Genomic DNA, 27,569 nt, shown 5'->3' with positions numbered 1-27,569 from the left:
ATAGTCCTGTCCATATCAGTTATTTGTAGTTTTTACTTGTCAGAAATTTTTCAGAAATAAGTTTCACTCATACTCCTTTTCCCATTCTAATTGCCATATAAAACTGTTGAACTTTAGGTTTATTAAAGTCTGTTTCTCTAAAAAAATAAATAAAGTAATTCTACAAGTGGCCAAAGATTTCTTTGTGAGAGTTTATTTCCTTGTCAGTCTACCTGATTCTTCCGCATAACTGCTCCAACTCGTCCAGAATTCTTCAGCCCTTGATTGTCATATGTGTCAGTGACATATGACATTGACACATGACAATGGGACAACCTGCCCCGACAATGGCAATGAGATTATTTAATTTTGTCTACAACAAGTCTGGGCCTGCTGGTTACAAAATATATCCGTTCATCTTCTTCAATTTACAAAACAATCAATCAAGAACAATCCTCGGATGTTTGTTGTCCGTAACGTAAGCATTCAGCCACAGTCAGAAAATCTATTTGGTTTTGGTAAACACTACAGAAATGGAATGTTCTCGAAAAAAAAGATTTACCCAAGCCATCACTATATAGTTGAAAGTTTTTTAAGAACAACCTTGAATTCTAACACGATTGAACTAGGCTATCCAAAATATACTAGCCTACTTGCAGAATATACTACATCACATAATAAAATCGAAAAGTCAACTAGATAACTAAAACCTGGAGGCTATGTCCAATGTGGGTTTAATGTAATTTTTCGTATTCTACAAGACAAACATCAATATTTTCTAAAAATCTGCTATGTCGGACACCGTTCCTGTATGTTTGGAGTAAAAAACAACGAAATGATTTAGGATAATCCGTGACTATTAGTAACATTAATTTACTCCTGGATTTGTGCAAATTAACAAGGCTGGTGTATTCTCATCCCACGGGGTTATTTCAATATCACGTTATTTATGTACGTTCAGAGAACTACGTAGAGTGGCAGGACATCGTGACGTATTGTATTCTCAAAGAAATGGCTACTGTTCGACTGGCGGGTTGGTAAAAGGAACCGTCCACATGGAGGCGACATTCATTTGATAAATATTGTACTGTGCTGTATTTGTGGACACTTCTCAGAACCTTTTAGTTGAAAAAAAAAAACCAAGTTAGTGGTAGAATTAGCATTAGAACCGTATGAAAGATTTGGTTTATAATTTTCTAAATTATAAATATCTTGTAAAGAACAAAAAAATAAGTTTGTTTCGTTCTTATTATATATATATATATATATATATATATATATATATATATATATATATATATATATATACATATATATATGATAAGAACAAAACAAACGAATAAATGATTTGTTTAGTGCAGAATAGTGATAGTCCAGCAACAGTCTGAAGAGATGCATCTTCAGACTACTACGGAAGATGGGCAATGACTGAGCGGTTCGTAGAGGAACAGGGAGTTCGTTTCACCACTGGAGAGCAAGGGTGGAGAGTCTGCATGGTCGGGCGAGAACCATTCACCCGGATGGCAGGGAGTGCAAATTGCCCTGCTGCAGCAGAGAAGTGGTCAGGCTGTCATGTAAGATTGAATCATGTCCTGTAGGTAGGCAGGGGCTGTCCTGTTGTCTGCAGTGTAGACGAGGATCAGGACTTCGAACCAGATCCTGGCGGCAACCGGTAGCCAGTGGAGTGACCTCAGCAGGGGAGTGACGTGAGAGAATTTGGGAAGGTTGAAGACAAGTCGGGCAGCAGCATTCTGAATCATCTGTAGTGGCTGTATGGCACAGGCTGGCAGGCTGGCAAGGATGAAGTTGCAGTAATCAAGATGGAAGGTCACCATAGCCTGGACAAGTGGCCTGGTGGAGTATATGATCAGGTATGGTCAAATCCTCTGTTGTACAGGAGGAATCTGCAGGACCGTGATGTTGTCTTGATGTGCTCCTTGAGGTTCAGTTGGTTGTCCAGGACCACCCCCAGGCTCTTTGCAGAGTCAGAGGCAATCCCTGTGCTGCCATCGACAGTGATTGAAAGCTCCCATAGTAGGGAGGTCTTGTAGGGGATGAACAGCAGCTTGATCTTTTTGAGGTTGAGCTTCAGGTGATGCCTGGCCATCCAAGTTGAGATGTCAGCCAGGCAGGCAGACAGATCTATATATGTAAAATTTGGGTAACATATTTAATGAGTGTGTGAGTGAATGGTGTGTGTGCCCTGCAATGTACTGGCAACCTGTCCAGGGTGTATTCCTGGCTTTCACCCAAGGCACGCTGTGATAGGCTCCAGCACTCTCCGCAAACCTGACCAGGATAAGCGCTTTAGATAATAGACAGATGGATGAATATATTTTTTGTTGTTGTTTTGAGCAAGCTAAGTAAAAATCTGTTCCGGAAGAAATTTTCATCAATAAGGATTAATTTTTATTTACAATAAATGAAATCATACATCAGTTTAAAAAGTTTTAACTTGAAATGTTTTTCAGAGTGTATTCTAGCTACGGGACCAAAAAACATGATCTGTATAAATACAACAGCTGTTACAGTTATTCCGCCTCTGAGTTGCTATAACAAACAATGTGCTTGTTTGCTGTTATATGTTTACAGAATTCCATCTAAAGAAAAAACAAGAGGGTTGGTACCCAGGGATGTTATGGAGAGGGCTTCAGATTTGGAGATTTGTGACACTAGATGGTGTGGAAAACCATTTACATCAGTGGTACCCAACCCTGTTTCTGGAGATCTACCATCCTAGAGGTTTTCATTTCAACCCTAATGTTGGCACACCTGGCTCTACTAATAGCCGCGCGACAAGATCTCTAGCTGTTGAATGAGGTGTTAAGGTTGGAATGAAAACCTACAGAATGGTAGATCTCCAGGAACAGGGTTGCTTACCACTGATCCACATGAAGCATTCTTTTGGGGATGCTCCAAGCGGCTAGCCACCTGGTCACAGGCATTTATATCAAACACACACCAGATTGGTCTGTATCTGTATGGTAGGCTATTTGCTTTGTAAAAGCCTACCTGGGTGTTAATAAGCATACAAAAGCAGGGTTTCCCACAACTCACTCACTTAAATTACGAAGTTGCTTGTGTGTCAATGTTAACGCACAGTCTTTTTTTCAATGAATGAAGCCCCATGCTTTATAATCAGAGGATGTGGCCGATAATGACGATACTGTGTTTCCTTGATTAACATTAGTATGTGCTTCCGTAGGTGCATTATAGGGCATTTTTATTGACAGTTACAATTATTCTGCACCTCTGTCACAATCATACTGACTAGGTGGTATGAAGGCAAAATTGGACTGCGTGTACATTGGTTTTAATGGTATCTGACTCAATAAAGTTGTGAATGTAACTGCAAATGCTACTGACTACTGACATGTCAAAGCTGTTTGAAACAAAATCTCATAGTGCTAAACTAAATGTTCTCTGAGTAAATGAGCGATATCCAAAAACTGTTACATTTATGGCAACGCTCCTCTACATATATTTCAACACACACTGTAATCCAGAATTCAAAACCATTTCACTGTATTGCTACACTTACTACTAAATTAGCAGTAAATGGTGGGAGATTGTAGTCTTGAAGTACTTGTACTCCTGGAAAAAGCCAGAAATAAACATTTAACCTTTAGAATAATTTTACTATGAGTGCTATTTTAATCAGAAGCGAAAGGTGTATACAGCAAACTCCTTCACAAAGTACATACTATGAACTGTCAATTTCTTTAATTCCATTCTACACCAAAGTACAGGTTTCCATGATATGTACACCATTCGTGATGAATGTATTGCTCCTTGATTACAGTATTTATGACTCTTCAGTCCTCTGTTAGTGTTGAGAGCCAAAGCAGCACTTACATTTACAGAAGTGATAATCACACAAACTTTCTCACTGCTCAAAATTTGAGAAGGATTTAGGTATAGCCACACACTTCCATTTCTGTGTTTCAAAGTAATATTCAGAAAAATCACAATTGTTTTTCAGAGGGGCATTTACAAAAGACTCCCTAAGTAGTTCAGTAATTCAAATAATTCTGAACAATAGAAAAGAAATGGACAAGATATAGTTCATATAGTGCTCCCATGACTCAAAAGCTATTTTTTTTACATTAAATCCTGGAAAATTGCTATGTATTTCCTGACAAAAAACTAAAACATTGCTTCTGGGGCAACCATATATAGGCTACACATAACATGCAGAATATACAGTTCTTGTGTGTCTCCAAAGATTCCACATCCTCAATTCAGTGGAACCATTGCCTTAACTGGAATGGCCCTGTGCAATGTGGGTAAACACTCACATTGGATTATTATGACAAAACCGAGCTCTTTCCAAGGCTTATTTTGGAATTGGGTAAAATACTGACTGTTCTTTTTGTTAAGAATGTGGCTTGGAATGTCTTATAAACAATTCTATTCTTCAGTACCACATGCCCCAGAATGAATACAGACAGTTTACAAACAGGGCTCCCCATATACATCAAAATATTTTTACTTCATTATACATTTCTGCACGTTACAAAATACAGACTGAAACTAAATAGAGACTGAATGATTTCACTCAACAAGTGCAGTTTACTTAAAGAAACTGAATCAGGAATCTTGTCTTGATTTAAATGGATTTCTAGCATGTCAATATACTATGGTTAAAGGTGCATTGTTTAAACACAATACCTTTATTTACAAGAAGCCATTTTGGCCCAGCTTCAGTTTCACACAGCCATTTTACGGTGGTTCATTGTACAATACAGTCAATCAGGTCTGTAAACATTATTTGTGAGTATATAGTATGCATACAGACTGCACAATGTACTTACAACACAGAGTCAAAGTGTGTATGCATACTAAAATCCAGATACACAATGACTTATAATAACAAGTTTATTTTTAGTGTGCATTTTAGGTGTACATTTTTAGTGTACTACAGAAATCCATCAAAAAATAAGATTAAATATAATATTTTAAAAAAATAAAATAAAGTAATATATACACCTACTACCTCTGGAGGCATAGGATCGCTGTACAGGCTGCTTTTGAGTTTCCTAAAGTGCATGTTCCTGCTTTGGACTGTAAACCCCGGGTGCCCCTAGACCAGTTGTTGTTAAGCTGCAGGTCTTCAGAAACTTCTCTAAATATCTAAAATATCCTCCATCGCTGACAGAAACTGTTTGGGCCAATTGAAAATATACACTAAAACTCTTTAACTTTGGATAATTAACTCCTGCTTAGAGGCGCATAACGTCACATTCAGAATTGGCCTGCCCATTAGGCCATATAGGTGATCGCCTAGGGCCCTGGTGTAGTTAAGGAGCCCCTGTGCGGTGTTTGTACCATGTTTTTAAGGCCGTCATTAAGAAAATAGTGAATGAAACTGTAATGCAGATGTACCAAGGTTATTTGCAAGAGCAGAATGGGTTACTAAGGGAAAATGATGAGCCTGAAGAAGATGAGCAGTGGGCACCATACCACGATGCTCAGTACACAACTCTGTAAAACGGGTAAAAATCTCAGTGGTAGCTGGTAACCGGTCACTTACAAAACAAATGGAAGATCAAGGAGAATGCATGCTTATAATCAAATAATTGTTTTTTAATGTTAACAAAAGGGTGGAGGTGTGATAGAAAATTGTGATTTAATGGCATTAAAAATGAAAAAAACTAAATTTTATGCATTATGTACTGTGCATGTTCTAAACTGTGCCTCTGTGTATGTGAATGTCTGCTTGTATTTTTAATGTAAAATCTGTTGCAACCACTATTTTCTGTTTCTCTGGTAAGCCCCCGCAGGTTCCCCTTAGGGAGAGGCGGCAGTACATCCCGCTCCTCTTTTATCACCAAGCCCAAACTTCATGCCAGCAGACTAGAGTCTGTGTGACCCACACAGCCTAGGGTAACAACATGTGAGTTGTGAAGTACTGGTGTGAAGGAACAAAGGAGTGTGTGGCCCTTAGAAAGTGTATAAATCGAACACGAACAGAAGCTTTTTTGAGATTCGCTTCTCGAGCTCCTGCGAGAGCTCTTGAACCGTGTCTCCTATCTGCAGATATAATAAAAAGTCTAGAAGTTTTAAGCAGTGTCTCAGTCTCTCTTCCTTAGATTAATAAACCGTGTTGATTTTCCACAACAATACTTATCCTTTTTATTATTTACTATTTTGGGGCTCAATTTAAAGATCTTGCATGGGGCCCCGCAGACTCATGGGCCGGCTCTGGTAACACTCCAACATGTCGCCCTATTCATTTTTGTCCTCCATCCTTAAATTTGGCCAGAGTGAGAGGCCCACAAAAATAACCTGTCATCAAACAAATCACATGCTGCAAGAAGTACCATAGACGTTGGTGGCCTGGATTCAATTTACATGTCGTTATAGCTTTTATGATTAAAGTGTTGTTCATTTAATTCTTTACTATCACAGATTGATTTATTTTAGTGATTAATACATTTCCCAAATTTTATTAATCAAAACTTGCATTTTATTATAAGTCAAAGGTGAATGCTGATTGAATTCAGGTCATTGACATGTTTTTTTTGGCTGGAATGCAACAGCTGGCCCAGCCCCGCAAATGCGAATGTCTGTGACTGACTGAGTGAGTGACTGAGTGAGTGATGAAGTTACACCATTGGTCAGCCGAGTTATGAAGTCACACCATTGGTCGGCCGGATCACATGTGTTAGGTCCAGCCATATACTAGGTTTTAACCTGGTCTTGTTAAATGGAAAATAGCCTGCTCCTTTAAACAACCTTACCCATGTTCTTTTTTTCTGTTCTTTGTCAGTATAAAGTAACATAATGACGTGACAGGCTGTGAAATTGCAACACAGGCAGCAATCTATCCTGGCTGGGGGTTATTTCAGAAAGAGTTCTAATTGGATAGACGCACAAACACACGTGTTGCTGTTAATCCGCCTAGTCTAAATGTGATACCCACCCCTTCTCTTTCAATCACAGCCGCTGACCAAGAACAGCAGTGTTCTCGGAGGAAATTTGAAAGTAATGTGAGTAGAGAAGTATCGGGAGCCAAAACAATATGAAAACTCACAGCTTCACGTTGTCCTTGCCACTTACCGCTGCTTATTTACTATTTGGCGTTATCTTCACAGTGAGCGGTGAGTCTGATTTTATTAAGTTTGCATTAGTTAATGCTTTGTAATACTGTAGCAAATCGGCTCGCCAGTATAGCTACATACAGTACGTCATTTTTCTGTACGCGGCTGTTTGTGTTGTTGCTGGGTGGTTGTCCGTGTTCATTGCACATGCTCCAAGATTTTCTTTATTATATAATTTTACAAGAAAAGTCCATTGTCTCCGTTAAGTTTGCTTGCTTGTTTTGAAAATTTACGTAGAAAGCAAAAGGGCAGTTTTATACCATATACACTTGTTTTGTTTTACTGAACTTTGATAAAGTCATGCAGTACAGCACACATCTTAAATGTAACGGTGCCCTGCAGATCTGTATTTTGTGGATAAACTCTTTGGTTAAGTGCTGCAACTCTTAAATAATACGGCAATGTTGTGCTCGTTTTGTCCACGGCACAGGCTAGACTCGTTGTTTTGATTCTATCTGTGCTTTGTTTGCTTGTTTTCACTCGAATGTTCGCACGGCATCTGAATGAATGAAAAGCTCCTGTTTCCAGATCGCTGCAAAGACAATGTAGCCTTAAATATTGTACTGAATGAACGGTGGACTAGTGAGCCGGGCACTGGGACAACTTCAATCAACAAAACCTTTGGCTGGACAGCCAAATGAGGCCTTTCATGGAGTATTTTTTTTATCTTTTAGTCGACATTTCCCAATAGTAAAATGGCAAGAATGTACGAAAGTGATTACTTGTTTTAACAGCTTGCCCCCTTAATCACATCACTATAATGCAGTATATTAACTGTATGTTGAGTACCTTAACGTCGCTTGCCTTTTGTAGACAACCGTTTATGAGAGTGCAGTGTTTCAATGACAGTAGATGATGTTTCTGAGGGGCTGTAAAAATAGCTGACCTCATTATAAATTTCATATTAACATAACAGTTGCTACAGCTATGTAGGCCTAATAAAAAAAGTAAAGATAACTCCACCAAATGTTCCTGTATTTAAAGTTGTCATGTCTCCATCAACAGGCTTATCATAGAAACAAATGGGACTGGCGTTGTCTTTCATCAGAATGCCAAGCTCAGTTTTATTGTAAAATGTAAAAATTGGTCTGGGAAGAGTTGTTTCTTTGCATTGCCTTCAGCGCCTACTTAAAGTGTTCAAATTACGTGCTGCGTTTGGTAGACACGTTAGTCTCCTGTGACAAGATGGTGGGAAGATGCTTTCATGTTTCTTCACTTAGGCGGCACTAGTACAAGGTGAATGCATTTATTTCAGACCATGGTATGGCCCTCAGCTTGTTTGTGTGACTGTCCAGTAAACTGATCACTTAAGGATGTCCTTGTTAATTGTGATGCACGGCATCCATTTTGGCTGTGTCTGTTTTTCATGTGCTGTCAAAGATTATGCTGTATCATTGGAGTTAACCATCTGGCAATCATCGTCTTTTGTTTGAATTTATGTGCATGATTAGTTATGATTACAGTACTTTTAATGGCAACCCCTCCCAGTCCAGGCATATTGGTTTTGTCAGGCATCTTCGTAATTCATTGCTCGGTTCTGTTGTGAAATTATTTTATTGCCACTCTGTTTGTGCTTTGGTACATGTAGACTAACCTTTTAAAAAAAATATTTAGTGACTTTTCCAATATGGTTTCTATAGGACTGTTTCTAGTCATGGTCTGGTGCTTTTCTGGGAAACATAGCTACAACAGATGTCAGTGTTGAAACATTTGACATCTCTCCACTTGAGGTTACGCTGTGTGGAAAATCTCATAAGCCTCAGAGAGAAAGAGAATGTACTAAAATGTGAAGGATATGACATATCCTGTTATTGGGAACAATGAGCAGGCTAATTTTAATGTGTGATAATTAATTGATTGGTCACATCACCAGCGTTCTTCTTGGCTGCATTTATCAACTTGACATTATAATGTCCCCGTTTCCAGATGATTTAATGAGGTCCATTTTGCACTGTTGAGTAATATCACGGTTTGTGCTCCTTCAGCAATGTGGAAAACTTTCACTTCAGACCTTTTGTGTTTCTGGTTGTATTTTATTTATGTTTTCATGTGAAATCCTTTATTTGGAGAAGAAAAACAACAAATTCGGAAATTATTTGCTCCCTTTTATTTTTAGCAGCAAGTATCTCCGCTGCTTTGGGATTGTGCCTGAAGATTATAGAAATCTTGCCTGGAACCATTTCTCTAACCAATCCATGTGCCTGCTTATCACTTGGGTGGATTATTGTTTCAGCTGGGTTCACTGTGTGCTGTCATACTGTTCAATTGTTTTGTTGCCATGTAACACGGATAATTGGCCTTGAAATATGGAACATGGTCATTTACAGATCTTTCTGTGCAGTGCCCATATTTCACTCAGTTGTTTCTTCTATTTATGATAATTATAGTTCACCGATTTCTCAACTTGCCTGCAACTGAACCTTATTTTGAAAAAATCTGTTTTTGAAGTCTGTCAGTGCTTTGCCACCTAACTAATTTAAAGCCTTGGGAGTAGGAAAGTGTTCACATCATTATTGGTCCACACACAGTTAGCTGTTGAATTCCCAAGTTAAGAAACCAATGCATTTTGGGTCAAATATCATTTTTCTTGTAGAGTTCTGGTTGCCATGGTGCATGGAGATTTCTCTCTTTCATTTAAATAATATTGGTTGTTTTTCATGCGGATAAAGGATTTTTGCTTTTCAAATCTCTTTGAGCTTCTCAGCACAAACATGTTGAGGAACCCTTTATGTCCGAGACTGAAATGGACAGGGTTTGCTCCAGGAAATTTAAAATAGAGGATTAATTTGTAAAATTAACTCATTAAAAACTGTATACACATTAAATTGAAGTTGCTTGAACAACTCTTGGATCCCGGGAATCAGCTCCACAAAGTTTCTTCCACTGTCCACATAGAATGCTAAATTCTGTGGTCTGTCTGTGGTCTAGAGTAGAATATGTCATATGGAAATATATTATGAAGGTATGCCTATATGACTCTAAGGTTTGTGAACAATTCAAAATCAAATTTTTATCAAATTCATATTCTGTGCAGTAGATAAAGTGGAATGATTTTCCCCCCAGTGCTTCTTAGACAATTCCAGTTATAATATCTCTGTATATGAGATACTGTGTCTCATTTGTAACTAGATTTTTTCCCCATATTTATAGTGAAATGCTAATGTCATGAGGTGTTAGCATAGTGTAATTAATGAGTTATGTATGATTCTTGTGTTTCTAAGATTCCTGTTGAAGTTCTTGTGAACACTGATGGTTTTGACTTGACCTTGATTCACAGTATTGTCAGTAGTTGCTTCACTGAGATTAGAGCGCAGCTGGAATTGCTATCAAAATAAATAGTCCAGCTGCAGTAACTGTAGCTGGGATTTAAACCTCGAGTTTAAACCACAAGGCCTCTGAACTCATCTCACAGCGAACTGCCCAATTTGTAGACCTAATAATCAAAGCACGTGGTGATTTAAGCCTCTGACGGGGTCATTGCAGTTCACGCAGTGTGTTAGTCCTCTGTTGGTATTAGGTTAGGGTCTGCCTCAGAGATTTGTCACAGTTCACTCAAAGTTTATGCTGAGGAGTGAGATGTGTTGGTGCAGTTCATAGTGTGGTTGAGTCTCAAGCCATATGTGATTTCCATACTATGGTACTTTGTGAGCTGTGATCCCTTCTCTATCTGTTACCTTCTTTGCTTTCTCCCTGTCTGAATAAAACAAATACGTGAAAGGAGGGTGAACTTTCCTATAAATCAATAAAAAAAGTTGTGGTATATCATAATGTCAGTTCAGTATATTTCACCTAAATATATGCTCTCACAGTTCACCAGAAAGGCCTTTTTAAGGCCTTTTTAGATTTGTTTGGTGATGTTTTGATCTCCAGGCACATTAGCCTGTCCTTATTTTCTGAAGGTCCTCATAATTTCTTCTGACTCATGACGTGCAAAGCTGTTTTTGCACTTTTGAATTTGGATCAGGAAACGTACATATTGCATTACTCATCGGGAAGAGGATTCCACACCCTGTGTTCTTCCATTACTAATATGGTAAAATACAGTCCAGGAATTCTGACTTCCTGTTTAAAGAAATGACAAACACTCTCACGGAACATTAAACCTAACAATTTGATTGCCCCTGGGGTGATTTTTTTAATGGTGTTCTTAATCTGTTTTTCCCTTTTGTCTGTTGTCAAGGGATACTGTAGTATGTTTGACAACTGATTAATCCATCTCCACTTAAATTTTTCACTGTCAAATTTATATTCTAGCCATTTGTATGGAATGACTCCCTTAGCCAGCAAAAATGTGTATTCTATTTCTTGCTGGCAACAGATTTTTATTGTCTTTAGCTAAAAAAAAAAATACATGTGGAAATACCAGTACAGGCTGGTTCACTGTCATCTGATTTTGAATGCTTTCAGAAGAAAGTTGGTTAATGTGAACGAACTTAGCATGAAATACTGAGGCATTAAGAATGCCTGCTAATGTCTTCTGTAGTGTCTTGATATTCATTTTGTGAAATGTTGAGTTCAGAGTTAGTCATGCGCCTCATTATTATGGCCAAGTGAAATAACAGCCATTGTTAACCATTTTTTGAAGTGTAGTCTATTCAGTTGAGATTTCTTTGGAGAACTGACCTTCTTGTCTTGTCTGCTGCCAGTTTTTGTCTGAACAGTGCTTAAGGCAGAGCTGTCAAGACTTCAGTGTGAAGCTGGACTATGACAAAATGAACGGTGTTTCAAATGTGTTTTTTGTTCTACTTTCCTTAGACATGAAGCCAAATGGGTTGATGTGCAGTGTGTGTGATAAAAGCACTTGTAGCTCTCTAGCCTACACAGTGGTTATAAACAGCAGTGAAATGGCTCATATACAGTAGCATTACGAGTTAATTGCTGAAAAGACCTATGAGTGACAATATTTATAAACAAAACGTGTATCTCAGTTTGGTAAAAATTAAACTGCTGCATTTCTACCAAATCAGTTTAGTATCTAATAACCAACACAAAATACTGTAGACAACATGCTTTTAAGTTCTTAATGCCTCAGAAATGCCGGTGAAACACTCTTGTTCGGGCAGAAACATGTCGGTTAGTTGTCAGTCCAGTCCATTCATCAAAAGTATTAACCAAAGCTCTGGAACAACCTGCTGTTTTCTCTCTCATTGATTGCATAATGAAAATACATTTGTATTTGGGTGATTTGTGTTGGGTGAGTTGTGGGTGATTATAAAAGGTGTGAGTCTGAGTCAGACTAGACTTGATTGAGCTGAGACAATTTGTATCCAATCTGTGGCTATGGTTTGGTTTAGTTGACATCACAAGTAAATTAATCCGTATTGTACAGGAATACCACAGAAGCCTTTTGATTATTTCTACTTGTATAATGAATGGGGCCATGTAAAATTTAACCACCTAACTGAAGTTCAAGAGATCACCTTGTTTGCGTTGTGGCCACATATACATATTTTGTAGTGTTAGTTTGATGTATGCAACAATCAACAAGACTTCTCACCCATAGTGTGGTATAAGATATTTTAAATATGCCAAACCTCAGAAACATAAATTATTAAATGTTTGTCACAGAGAAGATGAACATGGCCCTCAAAATATAATTTTTACAGTCAAGACCGTTTGAGTTTGAAATCATGGGATTAGCAACAATTGTATGTCACTGGTGTTTCTACTGTTCCTGAGCACATTTAGTACGGAATCACGCTGTAGCGTAGTGACTGTCTGTGAACACATGCTACACTGAAAAAGCTGCAGTGTCATCTGGGAGGACACCCTTGAGTGTTTCCGTTCAGATGAAGTTGAAATTTCTGACAGATCTGGATGTTTTGCTCAGTTCATCTTTGAGAGCCATTGACCCCAGTTATATTTTCTCAGAATTAAGAGCCTGCTTTTTGAAGATGTGTGAATGAAGAGCTCGGAGACGTATAGGGTGTGCAGTCTACACCACAGTATATCTTAAAACCCATTAAAACCTACAAGAATTATAATACCAGCAAAATGATGGGCTAGGTTTCTATTTATATACTGTTTTTCCATTCCTATAACTCAAGACTTAGTGGGTTATGCCCTTGCTGGAAGCAAAACTGCCTGAGGAGATTTGGTTCTAAAAAGAGAACTATGGCTCAAAGCAAAACATCACAGCTTGGGTTTAATTAATCTGTGGTAAACATGACAATTAAACAATATCATTAAAGTCTATTTTTTGCATCTGAAAAAAAAAATTATGAAAATTATGTTCTCTGAAGTGTAAGACACTGCTAAAGGTTAAATCATCTTTAAAATCTGTGTTTTGGTGTATAAAAACAGTTTTTGATTCTGTGCATGAGCTGTTCCACCAAAATAAATTTTTGAAAGAAATTGTTGTGTTACAGGCATTATATAAATTTAAATGAAATTGTACTTTTTATTGTCTATGTTTTGAATACACTTTGAGTAGAACTGTGCTGAAAAGTTTTCCCTGGAGGCGTACCATGATGGCCTGTTTCTGTGTGGCTGAATGCACCATATGGTCGTGGTCACACTTAAAGCCGGGGAAACCAGCTGGCGAAACATATTGCGCCTGTCCTAATGGGAACATCTAGCATGAGTGGGTTTATATCCCCAGTGTGCATTGATGGCTGTGCCCTCAACCTATACTGAAGAGGTCACACGGGAAAATCAGTCGTGGGTGAATTGAGCTATCCAGTACAGTATGTGGCACCTGACCAGTCTCACTGACCAGCATCTCTCAGACAGCTGACTGTAGTCTCTTATCACTTAGCCCTTATCATTTCCATGTGTGAAAGCCAGTGGGGTGTCAGCCACACCTGTTGGTGTCCACAGTGCGTGGTGCTCATCGATGAAACAGTTTTTTTTTTTTTTTTTTTTTCCCCTCGATCCTTATATAATTTCTTGTTTTAAAAAAAAAAAAAAGGGACTCGCTCACCCTGTAAAGCAGCAGTACTGTACTGATTTCTCTGCCTTTTCAGGAGATACCTGTGAGGTGAACCGCTGCCACAATGGAGGGACGTGTGTGACCGGACCGGGGGAGAGCGCCTTCATCTGCATCTGCCCTGACGGTTTCGCCGGAGATACATGCAGCGCCAAGGAGAACGGTAAGGAGAAACCATACTTGATGCCGATTGGCTGGAAAGTTGTCAAGGAGCAGCAGCTCACAAATTTTACAATTGACGGCAGAAGTGGTCGAGGTGGCGCGTCATCCTGTTAACTGGAACAGTTCTCTTACGTCTCCAATGCTATTCCATTCAGGTCCCTGCAGCCCCAACCCCTGCAAGAACGATGGCAAGTGCGAGGTTGTCAGCGAATCGCGGCGTGGGGACGTCTTCAGCGAATACGTCTGCAAGTGTCCACCAGGCTTCGATGGCGTTCATTGCCAGAGAAGTAAGAGCCCCGTCCATTTCTTCTCTTGACAGCTGTTCACAAAGTGATGGCTGGTTGTGCTTGCAATCACATCTGTGCAGCCCGCGGCTTAAAATGGTTGCCTGTTTCAGTTATGTAGCTTTTGCAGTCATGCGGTCCCTCCACGGTTAAATAAATAAGTAGGCTATCCTACAGGAGGAGATTTTTAAGGGCTCAGCAGTTCTCAGTGGAAAATTATTTGTATGCGAGCAAGGGCTGGATCTTGATTTACAATGGAAAAGAGAAGCAGTTGGCTTCACAGACTAATACTGGAGGCACTGTAAAGATAGGCCCATGTTCAGCATATAATGTTGCACCATAATGAAGACCCTTTTATGTCTTTTTGTTTCATAATCCCTGTAATGTAGAGAGAGATACAGAAGTTCATCTGTCCGCAAAACTTATGAACTTAGTGTCGAGTTGTCTGCAAGGTCATATTGTGACCCACAGATGAGCCCAGTATGTATTTGGACAGTGTTGTACTACAACCAACTGATCAGTAAAATGATGTTACTTTGAGTTTGAGAAAATGCACGATAGGTCTTCATAATGACACTGTTGTTTTTGAAGTGCGATATCCATTTTTAAAGTTCATTTACATATGTGGTTGGCTTCATGTGCCGTATTGATCTGTGCGTGGGCTGTGTAGTGGCTCAGTAGCTCATCTGCCTGTAGTTAGTGTTCTGTGAACAGTGCTCTGCCTGTGGTGATCTTCTATGTGAACACAAGGCTCTTCCTGTGGTGATCTTCTGTGTGAACGCAGCGCTCTGCCTGTGCTGATCTTCTATGTGAACGCGTAGCGCTCTGCCTGTGGTGATCTTCTATGTGAACGCAGTGCTCTGCCTGTGCTGATCTTCTACTGAAAGCCGCTTGCTCAGCTCTGTGGAGCCGGAGCAGATGAAGCCTGTAATTGCCCCGGCGGGCAGATCAGCCCCCGTAGCAGGCACTGACACGCACATGCTGAGGAGGCCACAGGCCCTCTCCCTGCACACGCCCACCCCTCCTGGAGCTGCCCACCGACAGGAGGCCATCGAACCCTGTCCACCTACGGTGTACCGCTGATTTTCTCTTTGGGTGGGAAGTTAGTCGTTGACAGATGCATTAATTCTTTTCTGTTCATATGACAGTAGTAATGATGTTTTCTTGTACCTCACCCAAATCAGAGAAGAAGCTTTTCAATTTGGCACATGAAATCGGCATGGCTGCGCCATAGCGTGATCGTGAAATTGGTGCTGACAGCCCCTTAGCCTCTGCTGTGTTTATTTTGTGACTAAGAAGGATCCAAATCATAATTTTCACGGTTTTTGGCAGCCCTTTAAAAAAAAAAAAATTTCTAGCTCCCCCTGTAAAGTTTGTAGCTCCATTGGGGAATTTGTCAGAGTCGGAAGAGCAGAACTCCGGAGAGTGTCTGTGACAATCCCGTGGGATGTGGTGGAGTGCTTGTTGATGGAGCCCTCTGCCCCAGAGAGGGCGGGGTCAGCTGGGCCTCCAATGCCACGGTTCCGCTCGCGGTCGCTGACTCACTCTGAAAAACGCTGTGTGACTCACGTCTGGCAGGAGTCCCTACCTGGCCTAAATGTGTCAGTCGCAACTTTTACATTCAGCACATTGAAATGAACACCCCTTTTTTTGTTTGCTGACAGTGTGGTAATTGTGGTTCTTTTTTCTCCCCCCCGTTTGTTTGGATCCGTGCAAGCTGACGAGGCAGGGAGGCAGTCCTGTGCATGCTATGGAAAGTTATTCCCCCTGTCCTGCACAGATGGCAGTCTGTACCCTGGTTTGTGAGTCATGTCTTCCGGGCAGCGCCAGGTCTTTTTATAGAGTCCATGGACCGCTGGCCTGCACTCTGCCACCAGGGCGCCCTCAGGTTGACTGGCCACATTCCTAGGGCTGCCGGTAATGAGAGATTCTAATGCTGGGTATGGAAATGGCAGCGGCAGTGTACTGCTCCTCCGCATGCTGTCAGGTTACGCCACGTTTCATTGTGCATTTAATTAGTCCGACTAATTCCTAATGAGTCTCCAAACAAATTAGCCTGTATGTATGCATTCGTCCTTGTTGGGTTTACTCAGGCTAATTAGAGTAAATCTTGTTTAATCTCTGCTTTTAGTCACACTGGCTGGGCTGTATTTATCAGTGGAGCTGTTGCTCTATTGTTTTTGGTATCGCAGGCTGACTTCAAATTTAAGTATCGAGTTAAATTTTAAGCTCTGTGAGCATTTTTATCATTGCATTCCCTTTACTGCTTGCTCGCCTATTGTGTTGACCCAGTTTGTTATTGAGTGCAGTATGTGTGTACTGCTGTACTTAACTCTAATGCAGAATGTCTAGCCTGTTTTGTGAGAATAGCTAAATTTGTCAGCACAGATCTCAATTCTAAATAAGCGTGTGGGTGATCAAGCTAGATCCTGCCCGAATAAACATTTTATGAACATCAACAAAATGTAGCAGAGCTGAAATTTGGGCTAGTGACCCACTAGGTCAGGCAGTGTAGTCTTCTTGCTTGCGAGCAGCTGTAATGTTCTGGAATAGTTTTCTGTTTTCCTCAACTCTTGCAAGAACATTCTGTTGTCCTGCTGAGCAGGGACATCGCCACTGCGTTTCGTCATTTCCCTAATGCGAGCCATTAAATCTCCCTGGAGCTTCCCTTTCCTGTTCTAGTTTTCTTACTGCAGTCATTGTCATGCATGGCTGACAACAAAACTCCAGTGCTGGGGAAAGAAACCCACGTCTGGTTTAATTAAATCTCTCAGTCCAGCTGAATCCAGTGTTCAATGTATGCAAGATTCATATTTTCCAAACAGACTCTGTGAATAGTCACTATTTATTTTGTTGTTTTGAGCTGCCTCCAGCTGTTAAGGAAAATGTATCCATAAAGGCGAAATATTGTGTCTCAGCACGCGGTGTCGCACAAGGCCATCACGCTATGCTGTGGTGTCACAGGGTGTGGCTTCCTCCCTTTAACGCCCCCAGTTCACACTGCCGGTCCCGCCTGTGAGGAACAGCAGAAGGTGCAGACGAAGCGCTTCTGGCGCTGGGATGACACCCCTCTAAACAACAACAACTCTGACCTCAATTAAGCAGATTATGCGCCTGATGAAGTGTGGTGTTTATGTGTGTGCGGCCGCGAGGGCATGGCGGTTTGGACCGCCATCCAATCCTCTTAATAGCACAGGGAGAGGTTGCAAAACAACCACAGACGGAGCAGACGTCGAACCCGTGTCTGTCTTTTAGATTACAGCCTTGGCTCGTCTCCTGGGGAGGGGGGGGGGGCACCATTAGTCTGTGATAATCAGGGTGTCCACAGGTGCAATGCACTGAGCCTGTTAGAACCTTTATAGCACAAGCAGAGCAACAGGGTTTTGGCCTTACCTGTCAGCGCAGCCTGAGGATGTGTTCAGTTGTGCCATCTGAACTGTGGAAACCATCTGTCTGTAAACAGATGCCTGTAATTGTAATAATTTAGGTCACAGACTGTGTGGACTACATCCAGAGTGTAAAAGCGCTTTCATTCCAGTTTTTCTTAACTTTTTAAATATACTGGCTATTAAGCTATTAAAAGTGGCCTGTCTAACCAATTTAACCCCTATTCATTGTTTTTTTTTTGTTGACAATGTTTCAAACAGACTTCTCAGATAAGGTTTGTCATTTTTTCCATGAAAATGTTTTCCCTAAACTGCCCAGTGGAGTTTCTTTAGTGTGGGTGCACTGAATTTATTTATTTTGGCTGCTTCTTGATGTGCTTATCCTTTTCACATGAGTCATTTCAAAATTATGACAAGGAATTGCGGTGAGAATATCCATCTGTATGTTGAAGGCAAGTGTGCCACTCAGTGGAGATTTTGGGAAGTGCAGCGAATTGGCTCGGATTGAGTTTCTAGAGGCAAGGAATAGTTTTCATTCTCAAACTAAAGTGTTTTAAATTCAGTTACATGTGTGTATATATGGCTGTTTCCACTATTCAACAGATCATTTGATTTCCAATTGATAAGGATTGCAGCAGAATCTTTCACAAGTCACTTGCACATTTCCTGTGTCTATGTAGGTGGCAGAAACGGACTCAAACAGACTCAGTCAATTCCAGTAAGGACACGGGGCCACACCTTCCTTCCTTGAGGTCTTAATGATCTAAATTAGGAAGGATTTTGGTGTCTACAGTTGCCAGGTGCCATGTGGTTAAATCTGTCTGGCTTTAATTCCTCCATTGGATAACTTCCGGTCAATACACACACACACACACACACGTACACACGCACTCTCTCTTCCCTCTGAATCAGTCTCTGACATACAGCTGGACATGCATTTGACACAGGTACAGGCTTACTGCCATAAGACCTATAGAGAGCTAAAGAGAAATCCCTGGACTCTAACTTTCTGTGTGCTCCTTGCCAGTTATTTTATAAGTTTGTATTACTTATTCCTCACAGGGAAAATGTGATTATTCATTTTCTGTATTTTGTAGCTTTACAGAAAGGCCATACATTAATGTGAACTATTTCTTTCCAGCCATAGCCGTTGGTCAATAGCTGCATTTATGCTATTAATAATCATGAACTCAGGCGCAGCCCCTGAATCCCGCCCCATGCATGTTGTCCTTGGCCTTGAGTGAAGCTCCTCCCACTCTGATAACACGGCTGCCATGTGGGAGCAGGTTTACGGGCCCGAGCCGCCGCCCTCAGCACCTCCCCGTGCTGACCTGCCAGCGCACAGACTCCGCTCTGTCTCCCTCCCCGCTGGGCCCCCCGGCCCCAGCAGTGTGAGCGGGGCAGAGCACCTGCGGCCGGCGCAGCAGGAGACAGTCGCAGTATTGTGGGCCTCCGGACTTCAGTCGTTAAGCTAATTAACCGGCCCACATGCCGGAGCTACAGCGTCTGCTGGCAGGCTCGGTGCGCCGGCCACGCCCGCTAGGTCAGTTAACCCTCTCCTGCGGGGAGCCAGAACAGCAGGCCACAAAGAAAGCCGTTTCACAGTGGACTGGCAGTGCAGAGCTGGGCGTGCTGGGTCTAAGGTGGAACCCCTGCGACCCTTGCCTGAATAATCACTCGAATTTAATGGGATGCAGGGCCCTGGCTAAGGCCTTTAGTTATGCTTGTAAATGCTAACATTTGAGCATATGGAAGCAGTTGTAAGCCTGTTCATTTTGGTTTTCTTCAACTGATTTTTTTTTTCATGAAAACCGTTTTGAATTGTGGCAGGGTGTGCAAGTGTTTTCAGAATTTGAGAGAAGCCTTTCTGGAAAGTGCTCGCTATGTTGAGATGCACGTTATTTACATGATGTCTGACTGCACAAATGGATCACAGAATTTTACATGCAGTTTTTTACATGTAGTTTTGCACATTATAATTGGAAACAGACCACTTTGGCGGTTGTTTTTAATGACCGATTGTTTCAGCGGACTCGGTGTAGTGAGTGAGCTCTTATGTCTGCTTGCAGACGTGAATGACTGTGCTGGCCAACCTTGCAAAAACGGAGGGGAGTGCCGAGATCTGGACGGCGATTACTCCTGCAGGTGCCCCTCGCCCTATGTTGGGAAGCAGTGCCAACTGCGTGAGTATCTGCCACACGCAGCCCCTCGAGAGCCCGGGAAACTGGTTCCCTCTGTAAATTAAGTATTCATTTTATGGGTGGGTAGTGGTACAGGCAAAGAACTGCGCTAGTACAAAATCTCACGAGGCAAATCGGCTCTTTTGTGGAAGAACGTAAGTATACAGCCAATACTGCTGTGCTAATACTTCAGCAGAAATGTTTTTCCTGAATTAAATGTAGACTCATGGACAAAATGTATTACACAATATAGATTTTAGGTAGTAATTTAGGTTTTAGGTAATAACCTCAAATGCAGAACTTTAACCTCAAAAAGAAGGAAGTGGGGGAGGTGGTTCTCAAAAGCCCTGATTTATCCTATATGGTTAGTGGTAGATGGTTGAAAGGTGTGTGACTGAGGGACCTTGAGGTGGACCTGAGGCCACCTTTGACTCTGTCTCCCAGGGTGCATCTCTTTGCTGGGGATGGAAGGGGGTGGGATTGCTGAGTCTCAGATCTCCGCCTCCTCTGTGCACAATGGAATCCTGGGGCTGCAGCGCTGGGGCCCTGAGCTCGCCCGTCTCAACAACAACGGCATCGTCAACGCCTGGACTTCTGCCACTTATGACAAAAACCCCTGGATCGAGGTGACACCTCATTAGGCCTGCATTTTCTTTGGTTCTAATTTTGATTGCAAGTAAAACCTCAGGTGATGTGCGATTATGTATATACGGAGAATCCATTAAAAGTATTACTTCTGTTGAGCTGAAGAGTTCTTAAGCTGGTTTGAATGGAGTCATGAGTCATGTGGGTTTGGGCAACCAGGCGTAAATCAGAATGTTTTTTAAATGGGGTTTGTAATCCTGGGATTTTGTTGAATGGAATTGGTCGTGATTGGAGCACCCAGGGTGGTGAAGAGGTTAACTGTTTGTGAATGAGGTTAACTGAGGTTCTCTGTTTGTGAATAAAAATGAGGGATACTGCTGCCTGTTTTCTCTGTAAATCACTGCTTGAAATCCTTCCTTCCTGTGTATTCTCAGATCAACATGCAGGGAAAGATGAGAATCACAGGCATCATTACGCAGGGAGCCAGTCGCTTAGGCACTCCCGAGTTCATCAAGGCCTTCAAGGTGGCGTCCAGCCTCGACGGCAAGACCTATACTGTCTACAAAGAAGAGGGACAGAGTAAGGACAAGGTGAGACACAAATGATTCTGGAAAGAAGCAATTTTGAAACCGTTCAGATGCATCTGAGCATTATAATTACATTGTCTGGAAATCAAATCACTTAAACTTGCAAAGTTGCAATGCATTACACGCTGTGATTCTGAGAAGATTATTTCTGGTGTGTAATTTTTATATTGGTCACACTGCATCAATCTCGGCAATGTGATTGAAGAACTTGGCTCAACTGCAGATGGCCTATCTACAAATAGATCTGAAATGAAGCACTAATCACATTCCGGTCTTTTACAGTAGGTTTGTGTGGCAGTATCGCAGTGCAGCCGCTGAGCGTTTTTTGTACCCGATGTTTCGCAGGTGTTTGTCGGGAACGTGGATAATGACGGCACCAAGACCAACATGTTCGACCCGCCCATCGTGGCGCAGTACGTCCGCATCGTCCCGGTGGTGTGCCGCAAGGCCTGCACGCTGCGCATGGAGCTGGTCGGCTGCGAGCTCAACGGTAAACAGCCGTCTGCGCGGCACACGGGGCCTCTGACATCACCGGTGCGGCTCTGGGGAGCCATTACAAGGCCGCGAAACATAAACAAAGGCAGAGTATATAGATGGTCCTACGAACAGGTGTTGTCAACAGTGTAAGAGCCAGCTCCTTTGTGTGTGCAGGCTGTGTCCAACCGACTTCATACGGTTTACTTCTAAGGACAGCCAAAGGTGCCCGTTAATTGAGATAAAGAGGCCGTGACATGACTTACAGGAATGTGAGCTGGTGTTGGTGGGGGGTTCTGGTGATTAGTAGGGAGGTTTAATGCAATTTATTGCTCTGGATTGCATTCCTTCAGTTGAAAGTAGCTGGATGAATCCATTGGTCAGAATGACAGTTTTCGTAATCTGAAACCAGGTGTGGGGTACTGCCATTGTACCCTTGAGATGTAGTTAACCTTTGCTTCAGTCAGAAGGTCCAGCTGAAGAAGTGGATAGTATGTTAGAATGTGAAGTTGCTCTCTCTGGATTGAGACATCTGTTTAGCAAATCATGTAATGTAATTTAAGTTAATTCCCTGGGTTCCCTTCCTGTGGACTGTAGCCACTCTACTATGGCTGGAATTCTTGCTTGTGAAATAGTTTTTTTCTGGTCTAACTTTTGTTTATCTTTGCAGTTAGTTTGGCTGATTTATATTGAGAATTACTGAACCCTTGTCTCAAAATTTGATGTATGTATTTCATGGTGTGTTTTAAGTATGTGTGGGGTTGTTTGAGCAATCAGAACTCCATTCTGCAAACCTAGACCCTGGCTGTTCTCTCCCAGTCACTTATACGAGCCAGCTGGCTATACTAGCATCCAGTGATTTTCATAGTGTAGAAATACATCTGTATACATAGCTCCTCTTGGCATTTTACCATGATGGTATCTGAGCATACTGTGTCAATCAGTTTGTGGTCTCTGCATGGTGGTTTTTTCCAGTACAGTTCCTTCTTGCATTTGCGCATCATTTTCGGTTTCCTATTAGTTCTGGTTCAGTTGTTTTTTTTAAGCATTTCTAAATAAGGATGTTAGCACTATTCACTAGCTGCATGGTAACATATTGCTGTATAGCTCTGTATGTGAATTAGGCTTTCTGGGGGCAGCAGAGAATGATTCCTAAGGATTAGGAACTATGTGGGAGGGATCAGGGGTGAAGAGTGGGTCGTGCCAATTTTGCATTCCCCACATTACAGCTTCTCTTTGTGTTGACACATTACATTCCTTTTCACAGAGGCACTCGTAGTGCTTGAGACCCATCGCTAATGTTAGCTCAGTTCACCCCCCCATAGAGTAAGGTCAGAATTTTTATTGCAGTGATAGAGAACCTCAATGGCTATAGGTTTGAAAATGGAATGGCACACAAGCATTTATTATAAAGCAGTGACTGGGACAGAAGCTGTTGTGGTACATGATTGTAGTTGTATTTGTAGTTGAGTTATTCAAAGAAGGAAAAGCAAGGGGTTGAATGGCTTAATTTAATGCATAAACATATATTTGTGCATCCATATACAATACAGGTAGTGATATATCACTAATCACTCCACCTCCTCACAGGTGAATATCAGTGAAAAGCGTTGCCATTATTTGGCACGTCGTGTCTCTCATTGTTCACAGGCCAAAGGACCAACCCCTTCAACTGCCCATTCTCCAAGGGTTCCCTAACATTACATTGCAGAAATTCTGGTTACATTTAATGTCCTTAATGACAGAAATGTCTTTTTGTTTCACTGATTGTTTAGGTATGTTATACATTTGCCTTGGCCCTTGCCAGCATACTGGCAGCACCCAAATCCAATGCGAAAGAAGAGCAAGGTCATATTTAGCTTCGGTTAGACCACAGAGTACATGGTATTTGCCACGGTTTCCTATGGCGTGCACAATGGGAGCGGATCACGATTCACAGCACTGACTTTACAGTGCAGTGCGCCTGGCCACGTTTCATGGCTCTGCCCGCTGCTGCTCCGCCCGCTGCTGCTCCGCCCACCGTGCCACTGTCTAAGCTGCCATGCCACAGTGCCCCTTGTTCGCTACCCTGTGTCTCGCGTCTTATTTTCGTACATTTGTTTTGTTTTTGTCCGTTTTCGTCCTGTGTTTGCTTACGCCAGTGCTCGCCCTGTGTCTATCACTCTTCTCTCTGCTGTCTTGTTCACAGTGTATTTAAACACGGCAGGTTGCTCTGAGCCCCTGGGCATGAAATCCCGTCTGATCTCAGACGGGCAGCTCTCGGCCTCCAGCGCCTTCCGCACCTGGGGCATCGACGCCTTCACCTGGCACCCCCACTTTGCCCGCCTGGACAAGCAGGGCAAGACCAACGCCTGGACCGCGGCCAGCAACAACCGCTCCGAGTGGCTGCAGGTACGGAGCTGTGTTCTGCCCCTGGCCTGGGGGTTCAGCTTTGGGTCAATTTAGGATCTCGCTTTCAATTGAGTCGTAACTCATTTTCAGTATCCAGCAGGGAAGTTCACGCCTAACTCTGTGTTCAGTTAGATATTCCTGATATGCTTGTGTGAATAACCCCACATGAGATGGGTGGGATGAAATGGATGAAATATAGAAGACTGTTTCTCTCTCCTTCATAGTCACCTTAGCTTTTACCTCTCTTGGTGGTGGGCAGGTTGACTTGGAGTCCCCTAAGCGCCTCACTGGCATCATCACGCAGGGTGCCAAGGACTTTGGCACAGTGCAGTTTGTGTCTGCCTTCAAAGTAGCGTACAGTGATGACGGCCATTCCTGGAGCATATTCAAGGACGAGAAAACCAAGAGAGACAAGGTCAGTGTTTCACAATTTAATACTCCCGTACTTGACAGGTGCTTTAGTACTCTGTTTAAAATGTACATTTTTGTGGTGTGCTACCATCCAGGTTTGGCACAAGGTCTTGGGCTGCATTCTTTTGTAGGAGTGATCCAGTCCTTTTTAGGGCCTAAGCAAGGGGCTCCACCTCATGATTCAAATTTTTTTTTTTCTGTGCCCTGAGATGCGCAGTAGTTTGCCAACTGTGTGTGCTGGTTATATGTTCTAAAAGAGGTCTGCGCATGCCAGCTGTGGTTATGTATCTGTGTATTGCCACATTCATTCTTTTAAGAGAAAAAAAATCGGAGGGGGGGAGGGGGGAGGGTTACCATTTGTTCAGGTTCTGTTTGGAGACATTTATTGATTTTGTTGGCTGTGCTGTAGCAATGATTGTTTTTGTTTTTGTTGGTATACATTTGTGGGTATACCTTGATTCTGGCCTGGACACCCATTTCCCCTTCCCTCCATTGCTAGAGAGATCAGACCAGCGCACATGCCTCTTTTGGTAAATGAAAATGTTGAATGTCGAACATAGAACCAGTCGCATTACAGTCGTCATTCGCAAGCACAGGAGATGTAGCCTCGCCCCTCCTCAGCGGCCGGTTGTGTGTTGGAGTGGACTGCTCAGCCAGACCCTCGCTCTTGTCTGATTTAACTTTGTTGTGGTTTCGGTGTTTTACAGATATTCCAAGGCAACATTGACAACAATGCGCATAAAAAGAACGCGTTTGACCCCCCATTCTACGCGCGCTTCGTGCGCATTCTCCCCTGGGACTGGCACGAGCGCATCACTCTACGCATGGAGCTCCTCGGCTGCGACGATTAAAGCCCCTCCCCCTCAGCCTCTCACTTCGCCCCGCCCCTCTCTCTGAGCTCCACCTACCTGCCATGCCTGCATTGCCTTGTCTGTAGCTACAGGGGGAAGCAATACCCTGCAAAACTCTTAATACCTTGGTGTGGTTGTGTTGGCTGAACACCTTAGTTGATTTGCCCTCTGAGGATCGTCATACTCAATCTGTAATTCAGTGGTAAATAATAAGCATGCAGTGAATATTGTGACCGCATAAATCTCATACTCTGTGGACTTGACCCCATTCCTACACCTAGCTTTTTGCCTTTTTGTGTTAAAAATCCATTACTTCATGCTTACCGACATTGCAGAGCTCTACAAGATAGATGTGTTTTTTGAAAATTTGTATTTTGTCATATTAATATGATGGTTTTACGATGCGTAGTTTATTGGTGTGGATAGTCTTTCAAGCTTATTTGAATTATGAAACTTATTTCGATCTGGTTTTTTTATGATTCTCATGGAATTTAAAAAGATAAAGATCTTGAATTATTCCACCAAATGAATCTACTCAGGTTTAGACAAATTAATTGGCTATCTTCTGATGTTTTTACTGTCCTGGGTTGGGTAGAGACCAGGCACTACTGCTAATTCTTAACATTGTGAAAAACTGCATGTTTTTTCTTTTTTGAAGATTAACTCTTGAAACTGTTGGTTTATAGTATGATTAGCCTATGTAATAGTATAGTTTTCTTGGATGCTGTTGAAAGAATTGCTTTATTTCTTGAAGAAAAATGCAATGAATATATTTTGTGATTGATTGTGGTCCTACAGGTTCTATATTTGTAAAATGATTTCATATCTCTCAGTGCTAAAACATCTTAAATTGAGTTAGTATTTTCAGCATAATAGATGATGGATAAATCCAAAATATAATTTACTTGGTATTATATAAATTTATTTATAGACAGTTTAAGAATTTTTATTCTTTCTTGAGTAAAATGATGTGGGTCCATTTTGTGATTGTTGTCACAAACACACTACTTTTAAAAGGAATCTTAAAGGTTTGTGTTAACTGAGAACTGGCTTAATCCACAGTGCATTTACTCAGTATTACATGGACCAATCCACCCCTATTTATCGAGGAGAACTGCACATTTGCCATTAAAATGTAATCTTTTATTTCTTTGATCTAAAAGCTGAGGTGTGATTGATACCAGATCAATCTTTCTTTGCAGCAGCAGGATAAAAATACCTATGAGTGATTAATGAAAGCTAGAAATGATCTTGCACAGTGTGCAAGTGTTTTTTTTTTCCTACCAGAGAGTAGTACCTCTGAGGAAAAAAAACCTTTCATACCCTGTCCCAAGCACAAAAGCTCAAGCTGTTCAGCTTGCTCATCCCTACATTCCCAGCCTTTGTTCTTCCGAGGATCCACCAGTTCCAACTTGCTTGGCATGCTGGGACGCTGGTGGGATGTCACTTTGCCAGCACAGTGTTTGACCCCAGTGCTCCTCTGTTTCTGAGAAACTGTGATTCCCTGGAAGTCACACTCCTCCATCACTGTGCGTACCAAACTCACCTTTTACCCCACTGAATTAGCAGAGGTTCAGTCCATACATTCTGATTCCTCATGACTGTAGCCAAAATAAGTTGACTGCCAAATGAAAAATATTTTCTGAAGTTGCATGAAATCGCATACAATGCTTTGTTCAGTAGTTTGCTTCATAGTTAAATATGAAAATGCCCTTGCATACATAATCACATTTGGGAATGTGCAATACATTAGTGAGCATTAAAAGTTTATTTTGGGCATATGCTAGTGAAATAAAAAGAACAGATGGTAAAATGTGGACTATATTTCACTGAAATGCAAGTAACAGTCACCAGAAGCATACCGATTATTCCATGAGAGACATTGTAACATATTTATAAATGTTGTGGAGACTGTCATTGAAGACTTTATTTTAGTGTTTTCCAAAGAGTGTATGTACTGTGTAACCTTGTAATATTCCAGTTTTAACTTTGCAGTTCACATTGCGCAAAAGTGTAACATTATTTTGACCATTGTTAGCAATGCAACAATTGTGTTTCTTTCATTTGGTTTTCCTAGTTTCATTTGGTTAATAAAACATGTTCACCGGTGTAGAATAAAAAATACAACCCTTCTAATAGATAATAATGGCTGGGTTTTGTTTTGCATTCTCATGGTTGTGAAGAAAATAAATCCATTATGTTGTGTGTTTTAAAGTGAATTGCTAAATAAAAACACTGAGTAAGTTGA

The 27,569-nt window shown here is 41.6% G+C and overlaps 1 protein-coding gene across 2 annotated transcripts; it reads left to right on the top strand.

The window, feature by feature from the left end:
- Positions 1-6,895: 6,895 nt before the first annotated feature.
- On the top strand, positions 6,896-27,569 carry LOC135255477 (lactadherin-like). Of its 2 annotated transcripts, none has more exons than XM_064336709.1 (10): positions 6,896-7,082; positions 14,048-14,173; positions 14,328-14,459; positions 19,912-20,025; positions 20,467-20,648; positions 21,042-21,197; positions 21,540-21,684; positions 23,875-24,059; positions 24,319-24,474; positions 25,178-27,569. In XM_064336709.1, exons 1-10 carry the CDS (start codon positions 7,004-7,006, stop codon positions 25,319-25,321), a joined length of 1,419 nt encoding a protein of 472 aa, XP_064192779.1. In that variant the 5' UTR covers positions 6,896-7,003; the 3' UTR covers positions 25,322-27,569. The 2 variants fall into 2 exon arrangements, with proteins under 2 accessions (XP_064192779.1, XP_064192778.1); XM_064336708.1 differs by having other exon boundaries at positions 23,857-24,059.

The sequence above is a fragment of the Anguilla rostrata genome, chromosome 5, assembly GCF_018555375.3.
Source record: "Anguilla rostrata isolate EN2019 chromosome 5, ASM1855537v3, whole genome shotgun sequence".
Taxonomy (NCBI): domain Eukaryota; kingdom Metazoa; phylum Chordata; class Actinopteri; order Anguilliformes; family Anguillidae; genus Anguilla; species Anguilla rostrata.
This window is presented reverse-complemented; position numbering and strand designations above follow the sequence as displayed.

Bases quoted from the DNA above. Each gene is read 5' to 3' on its own strand.
- LOC135255477 (XM_064336708.1), top strand. From the start codon at position 7,004: ATGAAAACTCACAGCTTCACGTTGTCCTTGCCACTTACCGCTGCTTAT. The intron at 7,083-14,047 runs GTGAGTCTGATT...CTGCCTTTTCAG, and splicing joins CGTTATCTTCACAGTGAGCG to GAGATACCTGTGAGGTGAAC. The intron at 21,198-21,539 runs GTGAGACACAAA...GATGTTTCGCAG, and splicing joins AGGGACAGAGTAAGGACAAG to GTGTTTGTCGGGAACGTGGA.